The 21,402-nt window shown below is 38.7% G+C and overlaps 1 protein-coding gene across 1 annotated transcript in view; it reads left to right on the top strand.

The window, feature by feature from the left end:
• cblb (Cbl proto-oncogene B, E3 ubiquitin protein ligase) overlaps window positions 1-21,402 on the top strand; it is a 59,351-nt gene that overhangs the window by 10,807 nt on the left and 27,142 nt on the right. The window contains exons 4-6 of the mRNA XM_053332038.1: window positions 7,920-8,066; window positions 15,618-15,774; window positions 19,088-19,209. Of these exons, the coding sequence (XP_053188013.1) occupies window positions 7,920-8,066; window positions 15,618-15,774; window positions 19,088-19,209 (426 nt within the window). The remainder of the gene's footprint in view (window positions 1-7,919; window positions 8,067-15,617; window positions 15,775-19,087; window positions 19,210-21,402) is intronic.

The following is a 21,402-nucleotide window of genomic DNA, read 5'->3' as shown; positions in this document are numbered from 1 at the left end:
GGATCATCCCTATGTTCCCCGGGTCCTATGTTCCCCGCTTTGTATGTGACCAGGGAACATAGGGATGATCCCGTCTACAGTTAGCCAGTTAGCCGAGTTAGCCGCCGAGTTAACAGCCGAGTTAGCAGATGAGTTAGCAGATGAGTTAGCCGCCGAGCTAGCAACCGAGCTAGCTGCCGAGCTAGCAACCGAGTTAGCCGCCGAGCTAGCAACCGAGTTAGCAGCCAAGCTAACAGCAGTGTTAGCCGCTGAGCTAGCAACCGAGTTAGCCGCGATCGGGGAACATAGGTACACTCCCCGGGGTACTAGGGGTACCCAGAGGTACTGGAGGGGTAGTCAATAAATTACATTGTACCAGACAACTGCTGGGACGTTTTTGAATGTTGTTGTTTGAATGTAAGTTAGTTATTGACCTGTAAACTGTATTATTGTGGTGCCAAAAGTCACCGTGAACATGTTTGGCTGCAAATGATGTGCAGCTGCACCAGTGCCACCAATGAACAAAGGTATAGTGGAGCTGTGCTCATATACACACTTTACACACTACCTCCACTTGAACTTCATATTCACATACGACTGAGCAGCATTTGCTACCTTGCAATCAAAGGAAATGCTTTGCATCTACAGTATCTTATGTTTCAGTTTCTTTCTGTTTATCCCAGCATGTGTGTGCTAAATAATGAACCATACACATTTAAATATACAGTGTTATGTCAATAACAAAAAGTTCTTCTATTAAGGATTAAACAGAGCAGATAAAACATGAATATTAGACTCTAAGCTTTATCCAGCATTTGAACTGCAACTATATGTTCCCTACTCTCCCTCCATCCATCCCTCCATCCATCCATTACTCAGTCAAAGCTTCTGAGTCAGGATGAATGAGATAAAAAAGGAAACCCTCATGAACACAAACTCCTCTTGTTTTGTGTTTTCCTCTCATTATTCACCCTTCTTGCTTTTTATCACTCCTGATCGATGGCCTCAGCTGTTTTTTCTCTCAGTATCAAATGAATTGCTTTCAGAGCTCTTTCCTCTTCTCTTCTGTCTCTCTCTGTCTGGATGAGCAGCATTCTGCAGCTGTGTTCTGCAGCTCTGTTCTCTGCCTGAATAATTGATGCTAATAACAATCTTTTGAAACAATTAAATCGGGGACTCGGCTTACTGAGTGCCCTTCTCTCTCCTCTCGTGTTTTTCATCCATCACCAGTCTCTCTCTCTCTCTCTCTCTCTGCTTTGACCCACAGTGTGTTTTCACCCCTGCCCTCCCCTCCTCCCCTCCTACTCACCCTCATGGCAGCTGTTTGTTCCCCTCCAGCCTGCAGACCAGCCTTTAGCTCATTCAGCAGCAGCATGTAGATGTGATAGACATCTCATCTGTCTGATAGTCCCTTTGTGAGACCATTACAGTCCCACATGACCACTCTGCTCTCTCTCTCTCCAAATCTCTGCTGTCAGCTGCACCAACACACCCAAACGCAAACACACACAGAGGAAAACAAGGCCTGGATCAAAGCACGCAGTTTAAAGCTTGTACTACGAGTACCTTTTCCCCCCCCCAGCTTTAACCTTTAACCTGCAAGCCTCATCATCATAGCTATCGCCAATCCCAGACAGCAGCTGAATGTCAGACAGGTGTATGGTTTTAATCCCCCCCCCCCCCCCCCCCCCCCCCACACACACACACATACACCCTGAAACATTGTCATTGTCCATCACTTGACAACAGAGACATGATTTAACTGTCTCTGTCCATCCAGGAAAAAAGAATTCAACTAGCTGACATTGTTTTTTTCAGGTCCTCCACTGATAAAAAAAAACCCTTAAAATAAATGTTCCCCCTCTTCTCCTTTCTCGTTGCCGCCTTGGCTATTTTGGAGGGAAATGTACGGTGTCACACTGAGCTAGAGGAACAGTTTGATACAGAGGATAGTGATATGGTTCAGGTGACAGGAAACCAGTTGGAATATAGATAGTGGGCGGTTTGAGCTGCACCAGTGCAGGTGTCACCACAACGACAGGGTGTCACTGTGTAGGCCGCTGTCAGCACGCTGCTGTTGTGGGAGAGTTTGACAAAGAGAGAGATTTTTCTTTTATTTCCACGGAGGCTGGAAGTTCATTTTTGTTGTTGAAGGTTTGTTTTTGGTTTTGGTTTGGTTTCATTTGCAGCTGTGTTGTTGGGTTTATAAGCACATGGAAGTACGTATGTGACTACTCTGTGTTAGTCAGCCAACAGTTCGTGCCCACCCTGCCTCACACACACACACACACACACACACACACACTCTCAGTACATTAGGCCTAATGAATGGGCTGGCTTTCCTCGGGCGCTCTCGTCAAACGGGGCAGATTACACAACCGGTCTAGTGGCACAGGGCATGGCAAGGACACATGAGGAACAGTAAACTCTGTTATTGCAGAGGACTGAAACACACAATCTGTCCAACGACAACGCTAAAATAAATGGATCTGAGTTGGTGAGAAGGTTGTTGAATCCTACAGCTGAGAAACGCATTAAAGTCCATGTAAAGCAAGAATAAATATGTGTTCTGAGTTTGACATACCACAGAAAAGTGTGTTGTTAACCACCCTGCCAAATTTGAATGATTAAAAAAATCGCCAAATATATGAAATTAGGCTTCAAAGTTGTGTAAAACTCAGTCTCTTTCTCTGCTACCAAACGCTGTGGGAGTGCCCGCCGAGTTCACTGAAACCCCGCCCCCTACCAAGTGTCACCTGTCAATCAAAGTCACCACCTCTACTAGAAACATGAACGATATGTCTGAGAACTTTCAGCTGCTAGCTTGGCAGTTAGCTTGGCGGCTAACTCAGCTAACTGGCTAACTGTAGACTATAGAAGTAATAGTGTGCTGAATGTATGTATATCTCTACAGCAGCAGGGGCGGGTTAATGTTAATCACTGCCGCCTTATGTAACGCCGCTGTAATTTTCAGACCCTCCCACTAAATCCTGAACATAGAAATGTTGAAACACAGTTTGTGAAGCCTAGCTCCACAATTCAAATCTAAATGGTTGAAATGCTTTTTACACCTTTTTTAGAAATACATTTATGACCTATTTAATGTGTTTAGAAGAAAATGTCTGATTTCACTTTACACGGTCTTTAAAGCTTTTTGGTGTTTTTATTTCGGGGGTGTTTTTGAGAGGCAGAGCGCGCCACCAACACACGGCTTGAAATTGAGTTCAAATCACAAGCATTATGTAAGCATCTGCAGCCTCTCCCTCTGCATCCCAATGGAGAGTTTTTGGCTGGTCCTCGGTTGATTAGAGGCCTAATGGTGACTGGAAGGGCATGAAATTAGTGAGACAGGCTCGGCTTTTTCAGTGCAGGCACACACACACACACACACAAACACACACACACACACAGAAACTGTGTATGCTAACACCAAGGTACAAAACAGTACAGCCCTCTTTATTTTATTCCACTCACCGCTCTGCAAATGCAATAAACAGATGATTTGACATCTCCGTCAGTCTATTATGAGGAGGAAGCGTGTGCTGCTCACTGCTGAAGGAGTGTGAACCAGTGTAGTTTCTAAATAGCCGACACTTCTCTGTGTGCCACAGTCACTGATTGAGTCACATCACTGTCTAGCTATGTTGTGTTTACCACATGCAAAGAAGCTGTATGTGTGGTGTGGTCAAGCACAGAAAGTACACAAGCGTCTGCTATGTCATAAATAATTTGACCCAAGCAACATTGTGATTGATGCTAGTCTGCTCTGCTATCAAAGGAAAACGTAGAAATAAATCATGCCTGGCTCACTTTATAACTGCTATGTAGAAAACTACAGCGAGCACTGTGTTGGCCATTGAGTCAGCAGTTCAATGTATGATAAAGATGCAGGTGTATGTGGGGAATATGCACATTGTGATTTCCTATATTGTTCATATTGTTTTGACACCTGTTGTTTGCACTGCATGCTGATATTCAAACAAGTGCTTCTTCCTCTTCATGTGTTCATCATGCATGTCTGTGGAATAATAAATATCTAATTCATCAAGTATCCGATATGAGGCTCCCGTCAGTGTGGTTTTTACATGGAGGAGGAAGCATTAGTGATAGCTGTGACTGTCTGCTGAGGAAGAGTGAGAGAGTTGCGGCCCTTGTGACAAATAACATGCATCAAGGCTTCCTCCAGGTTTGTTGGGAGGTTTGAACCAGAGATGCATGCAGCAGTTTTTCTACATTTTCAGCAGTTTTACAGTTAACAGGCTGACAGGAAACAAGGAGAGAGAGAGAGAGAGAGAGAGAGAGAGAGAGAGAGAGAGAGAGAGAGAGAGAGAGAGAGAGAGAGAGAGAGAGAGAGAGAGAGAGAGAGAGAGAGAGAGAGAGAGAGAGAGAGAGAGAGAGAGAGAGAGAGAGAGAGAGAGAGAGAGAGAGAGAGAGAGAGAGAGAGAGAGAGAGAGAGAGAGAGAGAGATTCTGTGGTTATGTAGCATGTGACTCTGTGTGGTGTTTATATTTATGTGTGATCATACATTTAGATGCATGTGATTATGTGTGAATTTATCTTTGGACTGCATTTGCTGTGCAAACAGAAAAAAGGAGTTTCTTTCTGCACTTTTCATGAGACGCAGAGCTGCTCAGGGTTTTTCCCAGAAGTGGCTGATCATTAACCTGACTTTCACTAAACTTTGAATGAATGTGAAATCATGCACTCTCAAACCAAGGACTCAACCACACAGCATGTGTGTGTTATTTAAGTGGCTGCGCTGCGTCAGTCCTGCCACACAGAGAGTAAATGTGATTATAATAACTTGATGTATACTTGTGGGTAAATGAAACTTGTACAGCAATGTCATATTCTCTGCTCCACAGATAAGTGACAATAGACTAAGTATTTGTATTCTAGTATTTAATGATAGTTTTGCTTCAGTTTTCAATGTGCAAAACACAAATGACAGAATACAGATGTTCAATGTTGATTCAGAAAATGTATTATATCTGCCCCTTTATTATGCATCATTTGGTTTTCAATGCGGTCACAAAACAAATGGAAAACAAAACAGTACAAAACACAACACACAGATATTCAATAACACAACAATGACAAAACAAACAAATGTCAAACTATACTAGTGATTTGGTGCTAAATAAATGAAATGAAATGAAATAGCAGTAGCAGTAGTAACCTTAGGCGAGACACAATGAAAATGAAAATGATCAGAACAGAACAGTGATAGCATTACTGACAACATGAACAATTAGTTTGAAATAAGCCAAATGATGACAGAGCAGATATTTACAGGTCATTTATTCTAATCACAAGGAGAACAGAAACACACTGAAACATAAGCTTTTTTTCTTAACCAGCTTCCTTAAGTACAAAGGAGACCACAAAGATCTGGTCATAGGCTCTTAGTGAAGCATTTGATGAATAAAGAACAAAAAATAGCTTTAAACAATAAGAATAGTTAACGTTTATGCATCTTATATAATAGAATATATAGGGTACCAGTAAAATAGTAAAGGAGCCGTGTGTGTGTGTGTGTGTGTGTGTGTGTGTGTGTGTGTGTGTGTGTACCATTGTGCAGTGGTGAATAAATGTGCACAGTGTCTTATCTCTTATCTATAACACTGAGGGAACAGAGATCACTTTTAGATGTGAAACCCTAACATACTGTTCAATAGCTGTAAAAACACCTCAAATGTATTTTATTCTGAAATTTAATGACTTTTCCTAAAGTGGCCCAAAATGCATAAAATTAAGATATTTAAAAATGAGTGGTACAAATGTTGTCTATTGAGGCTGTTCTGGGTCAAATGATCTCTGTATCTATTGCCATGTGTTTTAGTGAAATGAATAGTTCATAGTTTTAATAAGATTTCTTTTTATGATGTAGCAGTGAAGACTGATGACTCTAATGGTTCTACAATAAAGCCCACACTTCCATAAACACTTTACATTAAATACATTTCCATCATTATTGCTATGTTATATTTTCATGTCTTAGGTTAAATAGGACATGATATTGTGTCACTCTCTCTGCTCTCTGAAACATGAATCAAGGCTCAGTATCGACTATAGAAATGGATGGGTGGTTCAAAATTTGGTATAAACACTTGGTATAGAATATGAACAGTATGTGAGGGTTAAAATATGGAATGGAATGATTTTTTTAGACACATTTCTTCTATTCTAATACTTAACATCTGTGTGTTAGTGGATTTCTTCTGTTAACTGATGCAGACATTATGTGATATATTGTCATAGTTTGAGGCTGTGTCATTGAGGGGAAGCTTATGTTAGATTTGAATTGATAATAAAAAGAAATATGATGAACATGGTCAACACAGACACAGACTGGGTTCAGTTCTGTGACATCACTGAATCACAGAGGTGTGAGGAACAAAACTAGTCTGTTTTCTGTTGCTCTGAAAGAAGAATTAAAGGTTTGGATGATGTGCACTGTACAGCACTGATATACACACACATACACACACGCACACACATGCACACAAAAGCTTGTTATCAGCACCCCACAGCCAGTGTGCTGTCTTTGTCCCATACTCTTACACCTTGAGCAATGTCACCTGGTCTTGTGTGGTGTGTGTGTGTGTGTGTGTGTGTGTGTGTGTGTGTGTGTGTGTATATTTCTCTGGAGTGTTGATGAGCCCATGGTCTAATCTCACAGGGAGCTGGATACAAATCCCCCCATCCCAGAGGAGAGGCAGAGTAGATTTACCAACACTTCACAAAGAATGAGCTAAGAAAACCTCCTGGAGTGCCCCCCTCCATCCCTCCATCCCTCCCTCCATCCCTCCCTCCCTCCCTCTCTCCTTCCATCCCTCCAACCCTCCCTCAGGGTTTAGAGAGATATTGTTATTTTATATATACCTGCTGGCTCTATGCTTACTCTCCACTATTTCAGCTCTAATCTCACAACTCTTACTTCCTAATACCTCCTCACAGTCTGACTCCTGTACAAAGATTAAACTACACTGTTCAGAAAATTCAAGTTTTAATTATCTCTCCTTCTGCAGTGTTCAAGGTTCTGTTTTGTTCATGTCATTTAAATGCAAATCATTTGAATAGAACACTCAAAATAACTTTTGAAAGCATTTGAAGTGAAATGTTTGATAAAGGTTCTACCAGCATTGCCACTACAATGTTAGTTATTAGTCATTGTTTTTATTATCTGGACTTTTTTAATTCACATTATTTCTGAGAACTTGAATCATTCTCTTCTTAATCAGAGACACAACTCTTCAATTATTGCTGTTAACTTCAACGTACAAACGTACTTTAGCATGAAAATGTGTCCATATGCTCAATTGAGATTTCACAATAAAAGACCTCACATGTTGGAGCAGTACAGCAAGATTATATAAAGTAGTTCAATACAAAAAAGAAAACAATTAAATGCAAAACTTTATATGTACTTTATTATTTACCTTACAATACTATGTAAATTAATTATGCAAATATTTATTTATTCATTCACTGCATTTGATTTGAAAGTTGTAGAAATGTTCTTACTGGTTGGAAAATGTCAAAACTTGGCTTTGGATCTGACTTTATCACATTCTTATCCCCTAGTGTGATAAGTGTGATCATCCTCATGTCATGTGTCATTTACAACACATTTGTAGTGATATAACACAGAAAGTTTATTTATGATGTGATAGGTTTGATGTCCTGTGATTGACTTTTTATTTTCATCATTTATATTCTTGAGTTTGGAGGAATAAAGCAGCTATAACTAACATTTTATATTCACTTTACATGATAGAGATTAAATCATCTGTGTACTTTACTGAGAGTGTTTCCATGTCCAGTACCAGTTCATCTGATGTCAAAAGTCAAATATATTCCATATGTTGTCTGTTAAGCATCTGAGGCTATAATTGTGCACCAACTGTTTCCTCTCTTTTCTGGCCTCTTCTCTCCAGGAGGAACCTGACCAAGCTGTCTCTGATCTTTAGCCACATGCTGGCTGAAATCAAAGCCGTGTTCCCTGGAGGACAGTTCCAGGGAGACACGTTCAGGATCACCAAAGCCGACGCCGCCGACTTCTGGAGGAGATTTTTTGGAGAAAAGTAAGCATCCCCTCATCTATGCTTTTTTTCTTTTACAGCTTTTAAGTTAACGTTCCCTTTTTCAGTGGATCAAGATGCCGTTCAGCGATAAACAGAAACCGCTCTCAGGATCTTTGTGGTGTCAGTGGGTGTGTTTCCTGTTTTTATGTCTACTGTCAATTTCTTGACTTTTCTTCCCGTGTGCATGCTGTTTCTCAATATAATGACATGAGAGGGACGGATGCTCAGATACTGGAGCAACTCCAAGACAGTGACTGTGACACACACACACACACACACACACATGCACGCACATGCACATGCATAAGCACAACCACACCCATCTGAGAGCAGCTGCTGTGTTTGACCATCCTTGCTAAGATGCACAGCTGAGCCCAGGTCCTGACCTCATCTCTGTGCACATACAACCTCTCTCATCTACTTACTGTCAGTCTACATTGTCTGGTTGTTGTCACCTTTTGTGAAGCATCATTAGAGTGGAAGTATTTTTGGATTAACAGCTACATTTTGCAGCTTCACAGTTTGGCATCCCTAAATGATGATGACATTGTTGTTGTGGTTTGCGGCAGGTTGAAAGTTTCAATTCAGTACTTCCTGCGTGCCCTTCCATTGACCACACACACGTCACTTTATTTTAAGCAAACAGGACAAAAGTGCTTTAGAGATTTAGAGCTCTCTTCCTGTTGCATCACTATTTTTGGATGTATCTAATAGGAGCATATATTTTAGTTCCTGACCATATGGTAGCTAACTGCTGCCTGAATAGCAGTGACAACGCTGTTGGAACTGCTTCCTCACTTTTATTTTACTGATGAAATAAAAGCACAGCAGAGCCCTTTTGTTGTAGTTGGAAGCCAGAGGTGCTTTAAAGAATCACTAATTATTCTTTAAATAAAAGTTAAGAGCCATTTAAAGGTTTGAGTGCTTGTTATAATGGCACTACAGCATTTGGCCCCCAAACCGCCTCTAAACAATAGTTTTATTGTGTAGGAGCGGAGTCCAGTGCAATGAAGGATGTATTTCTTTCTTTTTATTATTACAGGGAGTAAAACAAGTTTTTTTATGTTAGAAAAAAAAGATCACTACATGAGTGCTTCCAAATGTGTGTCATATTTTAAGATGTGCCATGTGGTGCAGATGGATTTGTAATGGTGATTTATTTTTTGAAAATATGAAGTGTATTACTTCTTGGATGCACTTCAGACTTCTCTGAAGAGTCAATTTAAGAGTCAAAATGTTCTTTGCTAAAAGTGAAGAAGATATTTGTATCAAGTGACTGAGTGCAGCTAAGAGTGTGTTGGAACCTTTAAGAAGAGCTCTTACTGTTGACATGATTAATAACATGTATGTATAAAAACATCATAGGCAAAGATTTATCAACATCTGCACAGCTGTTCCCTCTCCCTGAATAAAATCCTGATATTTTCTCAGTGCTGTGTTACACTGCAAAAACATGATGAGATTAAAAAAAAGTGAATTAATAAGTAATTTGTGGGAAATGTGAAATAAATAGAGATAAAAATAGCAATGAAATGATAGAAAATTGGCTAAAATGGAAAGAAAAGCAGCTGCTGGTAGAGGAGCTCCAGGAGAAAATAAAGTGAGGAGATTATGTGCAGACAGTGAAGAGACAACACTATCAGTGTTAGCTTCATCCTGTGTGTTTGCACCCCCGAGAAATGCAAACAAAAAGAAAATAAAAAAAGTGGTGGAACATAGCCAACACACTCTAGATAACAGCTTACAAGAAAACGGCAGCTGCCACTAAAACTTTGTGCACATTTCCATATTGCTTCAGATAATGTATTATTCATTATGAGTCTAATATTTAGTGCAGTCATTCCAAAACTCAGAAAGTGTGAGATCAGTCTCATCACTATGGACACGCTGAACTACTTACAGTCACACTGAGAAGCTTTCTCAACATCTTAACAACATTTTGAAGATGGAATAAATTTGAACCGTCTTAATTTTATTTTTACTTTTATGTTTCACTTAAGTACAACATTTCAGATCGAAGCGTTGTTTAACCCTTACATACTGTTCATATTCTGACTCATAATTAGTCTCTGCACCAATTCACATTCATAAATTCACCATCAGTCATTAATACATGTTTGATTCATCTAATGGAAAAATAGACATTTACAACATTATTTTATGGTTCAGGAGAACATTATATACACTATGGAGTATACAGCAACATGCTTCAATGCTGATGTTTGATTATTTAAAAAAATAAATAAACACAGGTCAGACTTGTATATAGAAAAATGTGTATCAGCTTTTATTTCCCTTTTCCCTTTTTATACTCTCACAACTTGGAAATGATTTGTGCTAGTTTTTATTTGTTCATTAAATGTCACACACAGCTGTAGATGTCTTCATGGACTCAAACATTAGATCTATTTGTCCAGATATGTTTTACACATTCACATATATGAATGTATTCTTACTAAATGTTTCCCACATTCAGGCATGGAGACATACAGCTCCAGTACATGTGATCTGTTTTGTCTATGTAAAGCTTGACTTCAATCCTCAGATGTCTTGTTTTGTCCAAAAATATTCAGTTTACATGTGTGACACAGAAAAGCTTCAAATCCTGACATTTGAGAAGCAGCCAGTGTTCTGCATTTTTGCTTAAAACAGAACTGAAATGGTTATTTGAGCAACACAATATTGCAATCACTCTAATTTAAATTAGGACACATAAGAAAGATGATGTAAAATATGTTCAGCTTCTACATGAAATACAATAATTACACAAACATACACAAAACATCTTCTCAAGGTTTATCCAGACTGCATATTTTATAGGTAAAAGTGAGAGCACACTCATGGATGTGTGTGTATTCACATCAAATCACTGGCAGAAGCACACGAACACGTAAACCTTTTTACTTTACGTAAAAAGTAAAATGAACAAGTATTCAGATTGTGTGCATGTGAATGTGCACTGCTGCAGATCTGACAGCAGCTAGGCAGTGCTGCAGAAATTTAACATGAACAACACCAGCGTGAGTCAGACTTCAGACAAGCTTCCCCCCTCAGACAATGTGTGCTGATCTAGTATAGAGTGTTACAAACCTCAGCTTCCCTAGGTCGGGTATTGAATTGTGTGAGGAGGCTGTACCCTGTGTCAACCTGCACCCCCCAGCCAACTTCATTACCTTTGTCACATGATCTCTTACAGGTCAGTGTTATGGTAGTATCATACTCTTTAAATTGTGTGGAAGTGATAACCTCAGCTAGGTCCTGCACTTCACTTTACATATCAAATACTTAATACAGCTGCATAATGAATCACATGACTCAGTGTGTGTGTTCCAGTAAAGCGGTCACACACAGCAGTGTGTATGTGAGCCTAATGTATACACGCAAGTGAATATTAAAGTTGTGGTCGCCCATGCGTTGAGCCAGAGAGCGATGTTCCCGTCAGCATCAGCTTCCTTTTTTTTAAAGCCTTGATTACTAGAAGAAGAGATTCTGCTTAACTCTGAGTTCATGAAGCATTCAAGTATGCTGTATTCTCTCTGTGCTGTCTCTTTTCCCCTCTGTGCTCATTTCTCTCTCCTCTGACTCTCACTGTGTGTGTTATTAAAACCTGACAGTCTCCTCTGCTAGCTCAGGAGCTGCTGTGATGTTTCCAGTTCAGTCCTGCCATCATCATACCAGGCTGAGCACACACCATATTCTCTCATTAACTCATTTCAGTCTGATATCTCTGCTTGATTACAACATTGTTTTTTTGTGACTTAAACTTTTATTGAACATTTTCATTACCACACCACAATACCACCATAAACCATGAACTAAGGAAACAAAGAAAAATCTACACACCAGCAAATACCAATACGCATCACGCACACACGTTGATTTTGATATGAATCAGAAATCAAATGTCTGTTCATTGTGTTGCACATACAGCTGGGTTTTATTTGAAATGTTATAAATTTAATAATAATAATAATAATAATAATAATGATAATAAACTTTTTTATTTATAGAGCACATTTCATACAAGGCATGTAACTCAGTGCTTTACAAATAAAAAATACAATAATACAACAGCGAATAAAACAGAATCAAAGAAAGAAGTTCAGTAAAAATAAGTTAAAATGACATTAATTAAAAGCTAAATTAAATAAATATGTTTTCAGCTGTTTAAAAATGTTCACATCTCTCATAGATTTTGGTAGACTATTCCATTTTGCAGCATAATTAAACAATGCTGTGCTTCCTATTTTCTTATGGGTGTAAATGTGTATATTTAAAAATGATGATTGATATGATGCTGTTTTTAACTTTCAGTACTGATTTAAACGTTTTGCAATAGCACATGTTAAAAGTATTATCACTTCATTTTTTTTATAAAACCCTTTTTTTGTTATTTTAACAAGCTAAACTTGTCAAGCACAGCAGTATTTAATGTGCTCATAGCAGCAGCACTAGTTGATGCTTCTCATGTATTAACATGCAGTCACAGAGTTAGGACAATAGTAGGCCAAAAATATGTAAGTAGAATCATCAGACTTTTGTAACTATCTGGTTCAAAGTGTATCATCTTCTGCACTGTAAAAATCATTCTCCCACTTTTTCTCAAGTTCAGACTGAATTTCCTCCCTAGACAATGTGTAATGATACAGTATGTCCCTGCTCCCTTTGTAAAACACAAGGTATGTATTCAGCATATGATTTTCTTTTAGCTACAAAGTTTATAGAAAAAAAGTAACAACAACATAGACAAATATAAATGATGATGATAAATGAAGTTTGTTTCACTTTGTACAAAGTGTTTCATTCCCCGCTACTCATCACAGTTTGAGACATGTGACTGTGCAGCACACACAATATTTCTTCATGGGTTTTATTTTCATAGAAGACAGGATTTTACCATGTAGAAATATTCTCAGAACAGTGACTGAGTGAGGAAGTTAGTTTTCTGTATGTCATGAGTCTGTGACTTCCTGTCAATGTACAGCCTACATACATCACCTTACATGTTTGACAATGAAGCACTTCCATGTTCATGGTAAATAAAATAAAAGCAATATGATATGAATGAATGCAAACATTACACACATGAAACACACTGTATTATTAGAGTACTTTACAGTTACAACATTAACCCTGCTGTTGTGTTCCTGTCAAACCTGCAACTGTAGTCCTCCCCAGTCTGGTTTGACTGTTTATAAAGCATAGGGTTTCAATGATTCTGTCTTAGCTCTTTTTAGCCAACTTCATTCCAACTTATTCCAACAGGTTTTACATGTTTTTGAAAATGATGGTAAAAAATGAAACTATACATCATTTTTGAGTTAATGCCATCAAAGGGTTAAACGTGTTTTAGAGTTGTGGTTCTTCATCGAAATAATATTTCATATCACAACACTCACCGTTTCTTACAACAGCACCCTACAGACTTCACCCGAAATGTGATGCAATGTATCTGAAGTATTTTTAACACAGCAGCAAACATCTTAAAAGTGTTGCGATGTCCATGTCTGATGGTAACCAGGCAACGACTCTAGTGTTTCATATGTAGTCCAGTCATAAAGGTTTTGACCTGCTGTTGTTCAGAGATAGTCAGGTAATTATCTTTGAGGAAATGATGCTCAGCTCTGTGTCTTGATGTAATGAAGAATAAATGAAAGACAAAAACTTGTGTTAAACTATCTTTACACAAGCTCCAAGAGATAGATAGATAGATAGATAGATAGATAGATAGATATATAGGTAGATAGATAGATAGATAGATAGATAGATAGATAGATAGATAGATAGATAGATAGATAGATAGATAGATAGATAGTGCACCATATGGCAATTGTCAGATAAATACACATATAAAACAAACATCCACTCCCCTACACTAGACATCCAGAACAGTGGTGTTGTTATCTTAAAACATATATAAAATTAAAATATTTTAAGAAGGGTATAAAATAGTTTAAATTAACTTCACATTTAGCTCAAATCATGACCATGTTGGAAATAAAGATATGCCTTTAAAATCACCCTGACTACCGTTTAGTAAGAGGGCAGAAAAGTTGAGAGGAGCCAAATTTAAAGTCTATTTTAAAATCATAAAATGAGCTGCTAATACTTTATGTGTATTTGAACCAATAACAAGTTGTGTAAGTGTGTGGCATTTTGATATGACCAGCTATGGTCTGTGTTTAAATTGTAAATGTTAATATATAATGAGAGCTGCTCAGGGCTGAGAGGTCAAATTAAAAAGTCTGGCACTCAGACAGGAACTGGCAATGAGGAAATGTTTTTTTTGTTTTTTTTTGACCCTCTGGAAATGTCCTCACATGGAGCTGCCACTCCTTGCTTCAGTGGGCTCTGTGGAGTTTTAGGGTTTCACTTCATTTTTGCTGCAGAGCTGCATGTGTCACCTTGTCAGTACAAATACAGCTATGTAACTGAGACAGTTTACCATATCAGGAACTCACCTGTAAGACAGAGATTGTTTTCATTTAGATGGGTAATGCTCTATTCAAGTCATCCCACTACATAAACAGTCTGAATGTATTTGTTAGAAGAGATAAGTGATGTCATGTATTTGTACAGATACCTGTATGCTACTTTACAGACAAAGAATTCATGAAAATATAATAAAATAATACAAAATGTCTTCATAGAAGAAGTTATAATTGTTGAAAAGTACACAAATAAACACTTCAATCTGTTTACATTAAAGCATTGTACTGTAATGCTACTGCTTATAAACCTTAATGGATTTGACTTCTAATGAATGTGAAACATCTCCATCTTGACGCATTAAATAAAGAGTATTTTTCTTCCTTTGTGTTATCTCCTCTTTGATGTGGTACATAGAATCATTAAATGAAACAACATGCTGTGTAGAGTTCAGGTTTAGTTCTGCTCTAAAAGATGCTGCAGAACAAAAACATGTGTTGGTTGTTCCAGAAAGCTTTCATGTTTAGTGCTATAGTATAAACCAATCTCTCTGCATGTTCCTTTCTATAATTGAATGTGTCTGTGTTGCTGCCTAGCAGCGAGGTATTTTAGCTTTGTGCTGTTACTGTAATAGAAGCTTTAACTTTGTCAAGAAGTAAGATAGAAAATGTGAGATGAATATCTTGTGCCTGACCGCATCAGCAGTGTGTAAAGGCCACAGAGGATGCTGATCACAGTCACCACATGTTTGATAATTTGACATTTGGCAGAAACTATATCACCATGAGATACTTCAGTTTCTCATGGCCCTTTAAAAGCAAAGGGCAAACTCCTCCTCAATGTTTACCACCAGACTTCCTCATCACTTCAGTATACTCTTTAACCACAAAGAATATGTGTGTCTGTACTTGTTTTGTTTTATCTCATCTACAGAAATAACCCATAAGCCATTATCTGTGAATCACTAACATCACTTTTTTATTGTTGTACAGAAATTCATTCATTGCTTTTGTCAAATGTCAATTTACATCAATAAATATAAATTGCTGTAAAAAAAGACCCCTCAACCTTCTGTCTCGCAGTCAGACAGTTTACTGTATCTGTGTTTTCTTTTCTTTGCAGGACAATAGTGCCATGGAAAGTCTTCCGACAGTGCCTTCACGAAGTGCATCCCATCAGCTCTGGTCTGGAGGCCATGGCCCTCAAATCCACCATCGACCTCACCTGCAATGATTACATTTCCGTTTTTGAGTTTGACATCTTCACACGCCTCTTCCAGGTTGGTCAAAATAAAAACACGTTTCAATGAATCAAGTGATCCTCACACAGCTCTTTAGTTTGGGTTGGTATTGTTATTAAGTCAACAGATGTTGACATGTAAATGCAGTGACTCTAGTTGTGTTCTTTTTGCACAAAATATGTTTTCAGCATCCATTTGACTTTGGACTGCATTTTACAGTTTGATATGAGACAGCAAGCCAGACATGCTGTTAAAATGACACCACAGATTAACCAGAATGACATTTCATTTCTAATGTGTCATGAAAATAGGGGAAGCTATGTGGACTAATGTTTTCTGAGAACCCCGAGGATGAAACAGGAAGATGTGTTAAAGATGCAGAGTTGTCACTTTATGTTAACAAGTAGAAGCCCACACTATCACATATCACCTCACTGATGACTTATCAAAAGCTGCTCTAATGAAGAGAAGAATAAAGAACGGCGCACAAACAACACGCTAACCATACACATCAGATGGCATTCATGCATTGTATTTGAACAGATGGTATTTAATCAAAGTACATCACACATCATCATAGATTCCATGAACAGAATATACACAGTGCTCACATACTTAAGAAAGAGAATAGCCACAAGGCTGACAGATACTGAGGGTGTTAAAGATGGCTGACCAGGACGGTGTCACACTCACACAGCTTGAAACCCTGTGATAAGATAAGATGAGATATTCCTTAATTAGTCCCAGAGTGGAGACATTATTACATACGGAAGACGATTAGGGTCACTGTGGGGAAAAAAAGTCAGAACTCACTTTTTTCTCAGAATTCTGAGTTTAAAGTCAGAACACACTTTTTTTTCCACAGTGGCCCTAATCCTCTTCAGTAATTACAGCAGCAAGTGGACAATAAAAAAATAAAAGAGCGTCAATAAGCAGAATAAATAATAATAAATAATAAGTAAGTACACAAATAATAAAACAAACAACGATAGTAATAAATAATATTGTAAAAATATAGCAACATTATGTACAAAGTAATATTGGTGAGTTTCTGTTATTGTACATATTTTAAGTGAAAATATATAAATGGATACATAGTGGCTTTATGTTAGTGACTGTGTTTACAGTAGTTTAGATAAAGTCTAATAAACCATGTCTAATTGTTAAGACTGCAGATTGGCTCATGTCTTCTTTAGCCCATCACTCCCTGAGGTAGTTTAGACCAGACAAGAACATTTCAATACATCAGACATCACTGCAGAGGGTCCCAGTCCAAGCACATGTTGTGGAGACGGGATGGAAGCATATTTTCAGTGGGCGAGTCACAGTCACAGTGAGGTTTGTCAGGATTTTTTCAGACTGAGAGGTTATGGTTCACAGAGGATTGATGTTGAAGACACTGAACTGTAAGGATGGCTCCATCTCAACACATACTGGTCTAGTGTCATAGCAAAAAATGAACTTTGTGGATGTTTGGAAGTACAATAATACTTATGTGAACTCTTCACAGTCACATCATTACTGTTTCCTTTGACGCAGCAAAAGTAAGAAAGAAAAGCAGAGTGACCGGAACAGTGTTAAACAACAACACGTGCACCATCAAAAGCTTGTTTGTGGGTATGATACAGTAAGTTACCAGCATAGGAGCAGAAGAAATGTAGAAAGCATTCGTTCTGTTAGATGTTTTTTTTTTTTGGGGTCTATTTTTATGCTTGTTTGAGGTGTTTGGATGTGTGTGGCTTCAGCCCCCTCCTGCTGACAGTTTACTGGCCCATGTGGCTTCAAGATGGTGTGTGTGGGCGATGAGGCCTTAAAGCCATGTTTTACTTTGGTAGAACCTTTGTTCTTTGCATGCTTACTCTGAACATGATAGATGAAGGCGGTGAACATGTGAAGAATGATCAGAGTGATGATGTTGTTTCTTATCAGGGTCAGACAGGAAAAAAAGGCTCAACAATGCTGACTGTACATAAATGTAACACACTCATGGGGCGTCATTGTGTAAAATGTAGTCGTGGATTAGAGTTGCTATTGAAGCCACGTCCAGGCTGGTATAGCATGTGTGTCAGTGGAGGCGGTTCTCAGCGGCCAACCTCATGAACCTGCTGTGGTTGATTCACTGTTTGGGAATCCTGGTGGGAATTAGGACATGGATCAGAGTGAATGAGTGGCTGAACAAAGGAAAATGTAGCAATAAACTCAATTCAACTCAACTGACATCTGCAAATTCTCGACATAAAGTGATGATTAGCTATAGGAAACGAAATTGCCATCACTCTCTTGATCTGACCTTTAAGGACAGAATGAGAGGATGGTGATTTACTTGCTTTCCAGCCTGCGTCCCACTCAGTCAGTAGTGAATATTTTTTCCATTTGTCTGTCTCCTGCTTCTTTTGGGCCGGGCCACTCTCCAGTTTACAGCTCAGATCAACAAACTCTCAGAGTGGTTAGGGCTTGCTCCATTGCCATTTCATCCCATCGGCCAGTAATTCCAGTATCCATGAGTTTTTTGTTTTTTTTTCTTCTGCCAAACCAGCTACACAGTGAGGGCAGCAGATCATTTTTCCCTGGTGGGCTCCAGCTAACAGGCGGGATGGAGGTGAATGTTATGGCACTTGGCAACAGATGGAGCCAACTGGCCAAACCACTTAGACCCTCCAACACAATGCTCTACAGCTTTGTGCTCTTAATTTAGGGATTTGATGTAAACAGCTTCTCTGTCTTATTTTTTGTGCAGAATTTCTGGATTCAGGATGAAGTAGTGAGTGTGGTTGAACACTAACAACGCCCACAAATCTGAGCTGGCCAGTCATTACGGAGATGCAGATGCTAAATTGCTGTTTTCTTTTGAGTTGGTGCTTTGTAGTCAGGTGCAAGGCCTTCTATAAATATTTGTATGTAATATTACACACAGGGCATCAGTTATTAAGGCTTTCCTGCTGGGCAGTCAAGTAATGAGACTCCAGAACTCAGCAGTGATGTTAGCTAGTTCTCTTCCACATCAAATGTTTTGGCATGTGTGTAACTCTGTCCTACAGAAAACCTCAAACCAGCTGTAAACAAAGCCAAACACAACTTACTGCAGCACACAAGCTGTTTCCCAAACTCCCAGCTACAGAGCCAGATAGATATCAGAAAGCCCAGCCTCTGCATTCTCTCATTCACTTTGGTGTTTGTTCATTTGACTGCAGGCTGATCAGTCAGTCAGTTTCAGCCAAGTCAACATATTATCTGCCACTTAATTGTGGCTCAAATACTGCTTCAACATGACTTCATGCTGATAATAGGAAAAATGAACGTAAAATGTAAAATCATGTTTTTACTTATAACAGTATCGGTTGGTCTTTTTCAGCCATGGGGATCAATTCTGAGGAACTGGAATTTCCTGGCGGTCACACACCCTGGCTACATGGCTTTCCTTACCTATGATGAAGTCAAAGCACGACTGCACAAGTACATCAACAAGCCTGGCAGGTATGGTATCTACCTGTCTAACTTAACATAACAGGATCATTATGATTTCTGTGATTTTCTATCCTGTGATGATGTTAGATATCTATGTAAAGTTCCAAAACTTCCATACTGGAGGTGAATGTATGTGGAAATGTTCTCTGGAGCACCTTGGTAGCTGAGTGGTAACAGCACATGCCACATAACGCCAGCGTCCCTGGTTCGATTCTGGCAAAGGACCTTTGCTGCAGGTCACCCCCCCCCCCTCTCTAACATAACATCATATAATGCATATGCATATAAACACAACAAACGTTGCATGCATAGATACTTTTTTATGTCACAAATTGAAAGACAGTAAGTTTGGCCACCCTACATAGTCAGTACTTAGTAACACCTCCTCTGGCAGATATCACAGCTTTCAAAGTTTGGCAACAAACACTGTCTGTTGCCAGCTAAAGTCTTTCAGTTCTTGTATTTGGGATTTTCTCCCATTTCTTCCTTCCAAAAGTCTTCCAGTTCTGCAGTATTCTGGGGCAGTCTTGCATGCATAGCTCTGTTAAAATCCACCCACAGATTTTCATCTATGTGTAAGTCAGGGGACTGTGAGAGGGCCAATCCAAAACCCTTCAGCTTGTGCCTCTTCATGTAGTCCATGGTGGATTTGGAGGTATGTTGTAGAATCCATCCTCTTGTCAGCTTTTTTTTTTTTACAGACAGTGGGATGTTTGCTTCTAGACTTTGCTGATATTGAGTGTAATCCATTATTCCCTCCATCTTTGCAGTGTTTCCTGCTCCACTGGCTGCAACACAGAGCATGAAAGATCCATTCCTATGTTTAACAGTTGGCGTTGAGTGTTGTTTCTTCCTTGTTTCTTAAATGCATCAGGCTTCTGTAGATGTTTAGTTGCATTCTTCTCACATTAGATTTCATGTTTAGGAGCACAGTGGAATGCTGCACCATCACTACTAAACCTTCATGCAGGATTTATGGGGGTTTTGACTTGATTTCTTCCTGATAGTTTTCTCAGTCTTCCAGTTCTCATCATGACCTCTCACAGTTTCCCCTAAACAGCCTTCTCTTAATTACATTTATGTCTTCATTACTGTGGTAACTGCAAGCTGACAACTCTCAACTATCTTTTTGTAGCCTTCTCCTGCATTGTTGGCATCAATAACTTTCATTTTCAGATTTACACGGCTGCTTAGAGGAACTCATGGTTGCTGAGTGTTTGCACAAGGATTGAAGAGTCAGTGTTTGTAAAGCTTTGAGACTGGCACCAGCTGACATTTCCTAATGACTATTGTTGACTTGCCTCAGGCCTAACAAGCTGATTAAGGTCTGAGAACTTGTGAAAAGAACTCTTATGGTGCTTAAAATGTTGCTCATGACACAAGTAGTATCTATGCATTAATGTTTCTCATCAACTAGAGAGGCTGTGTTTACATGTTTTTATTTAAAAAATCACAATAACATGTTATTTGTCATTATAGTTATTTGTCAAGGAGTGTCTAAACCTCGCCATACAACTGTATACATCACTGTTATTTTAATTAATCAATCAATCAATCTTTATTTATATAGCAAATCACAACAAAAGTCATCTCAAGGCACTTCACACATAGAGCAGGTCTAAACCGTACTACCAACATTCCCACATGAGCAGCACTCAGTGACAGTGGCAAGAAAAAAAATAATTAGAAAAACTTATCTTTTAATGAGAATCACAAAATTCCAACAACAGAACCACACTGAACTCAAACGTTTTCCTTTGACATATCAGACACAATCTATTATCTGGTTCACAAGCAGGGTGCTAAAACAAAGTAGATACAAATGTATGTACAGAAACAACATGTGAGCAATGAACAGTTATTATTGACATTTAGCCACAAATAGGCCGACATGATTTTGAGTCTCCTGTACCTTTAAGACTTGAACTAACAATCTCTAATCTTTGATCAGGGCTGTGTGGGTGAGCTTTGATCAGATTTGATTGACTGTGGTTTCTTAGTGGCAACATAAACAAAAAAAACCCATAACTGTCATCAGATTTGTTTATGACATTGATCAATTGGTGCATGGAAACATGTGACATCATCATTTTCCAAAGGGGGCATCTTGCATATAAAAGAATCAAATTTGATGTGGCTTTGACTGCTGATACTGTGGAATCTATTGTGCATTTATGAGAATCTGAATGAGAAATAGAGCCT

Source organism: Scomber japonicus, chromosome 13 (genome assembly GCF_027409825.1).
Source record: "Scomber japonicus isolate fScoJap1 chromosome 13, fScoJap1.pri, whole genome shotgun sequence".
NCBI classification, from domain to species: domain Eukaryota; kingdom Metazoa; phylum Chordata; class Actinopteri; order Scombriformes; family Scombridae; genus Scomber; species Scomber japonicus.
Note: the sequence above shows the minus strand (reverse complement) of the source record. Positions and strands in the feature narration are given on the sequence as shown.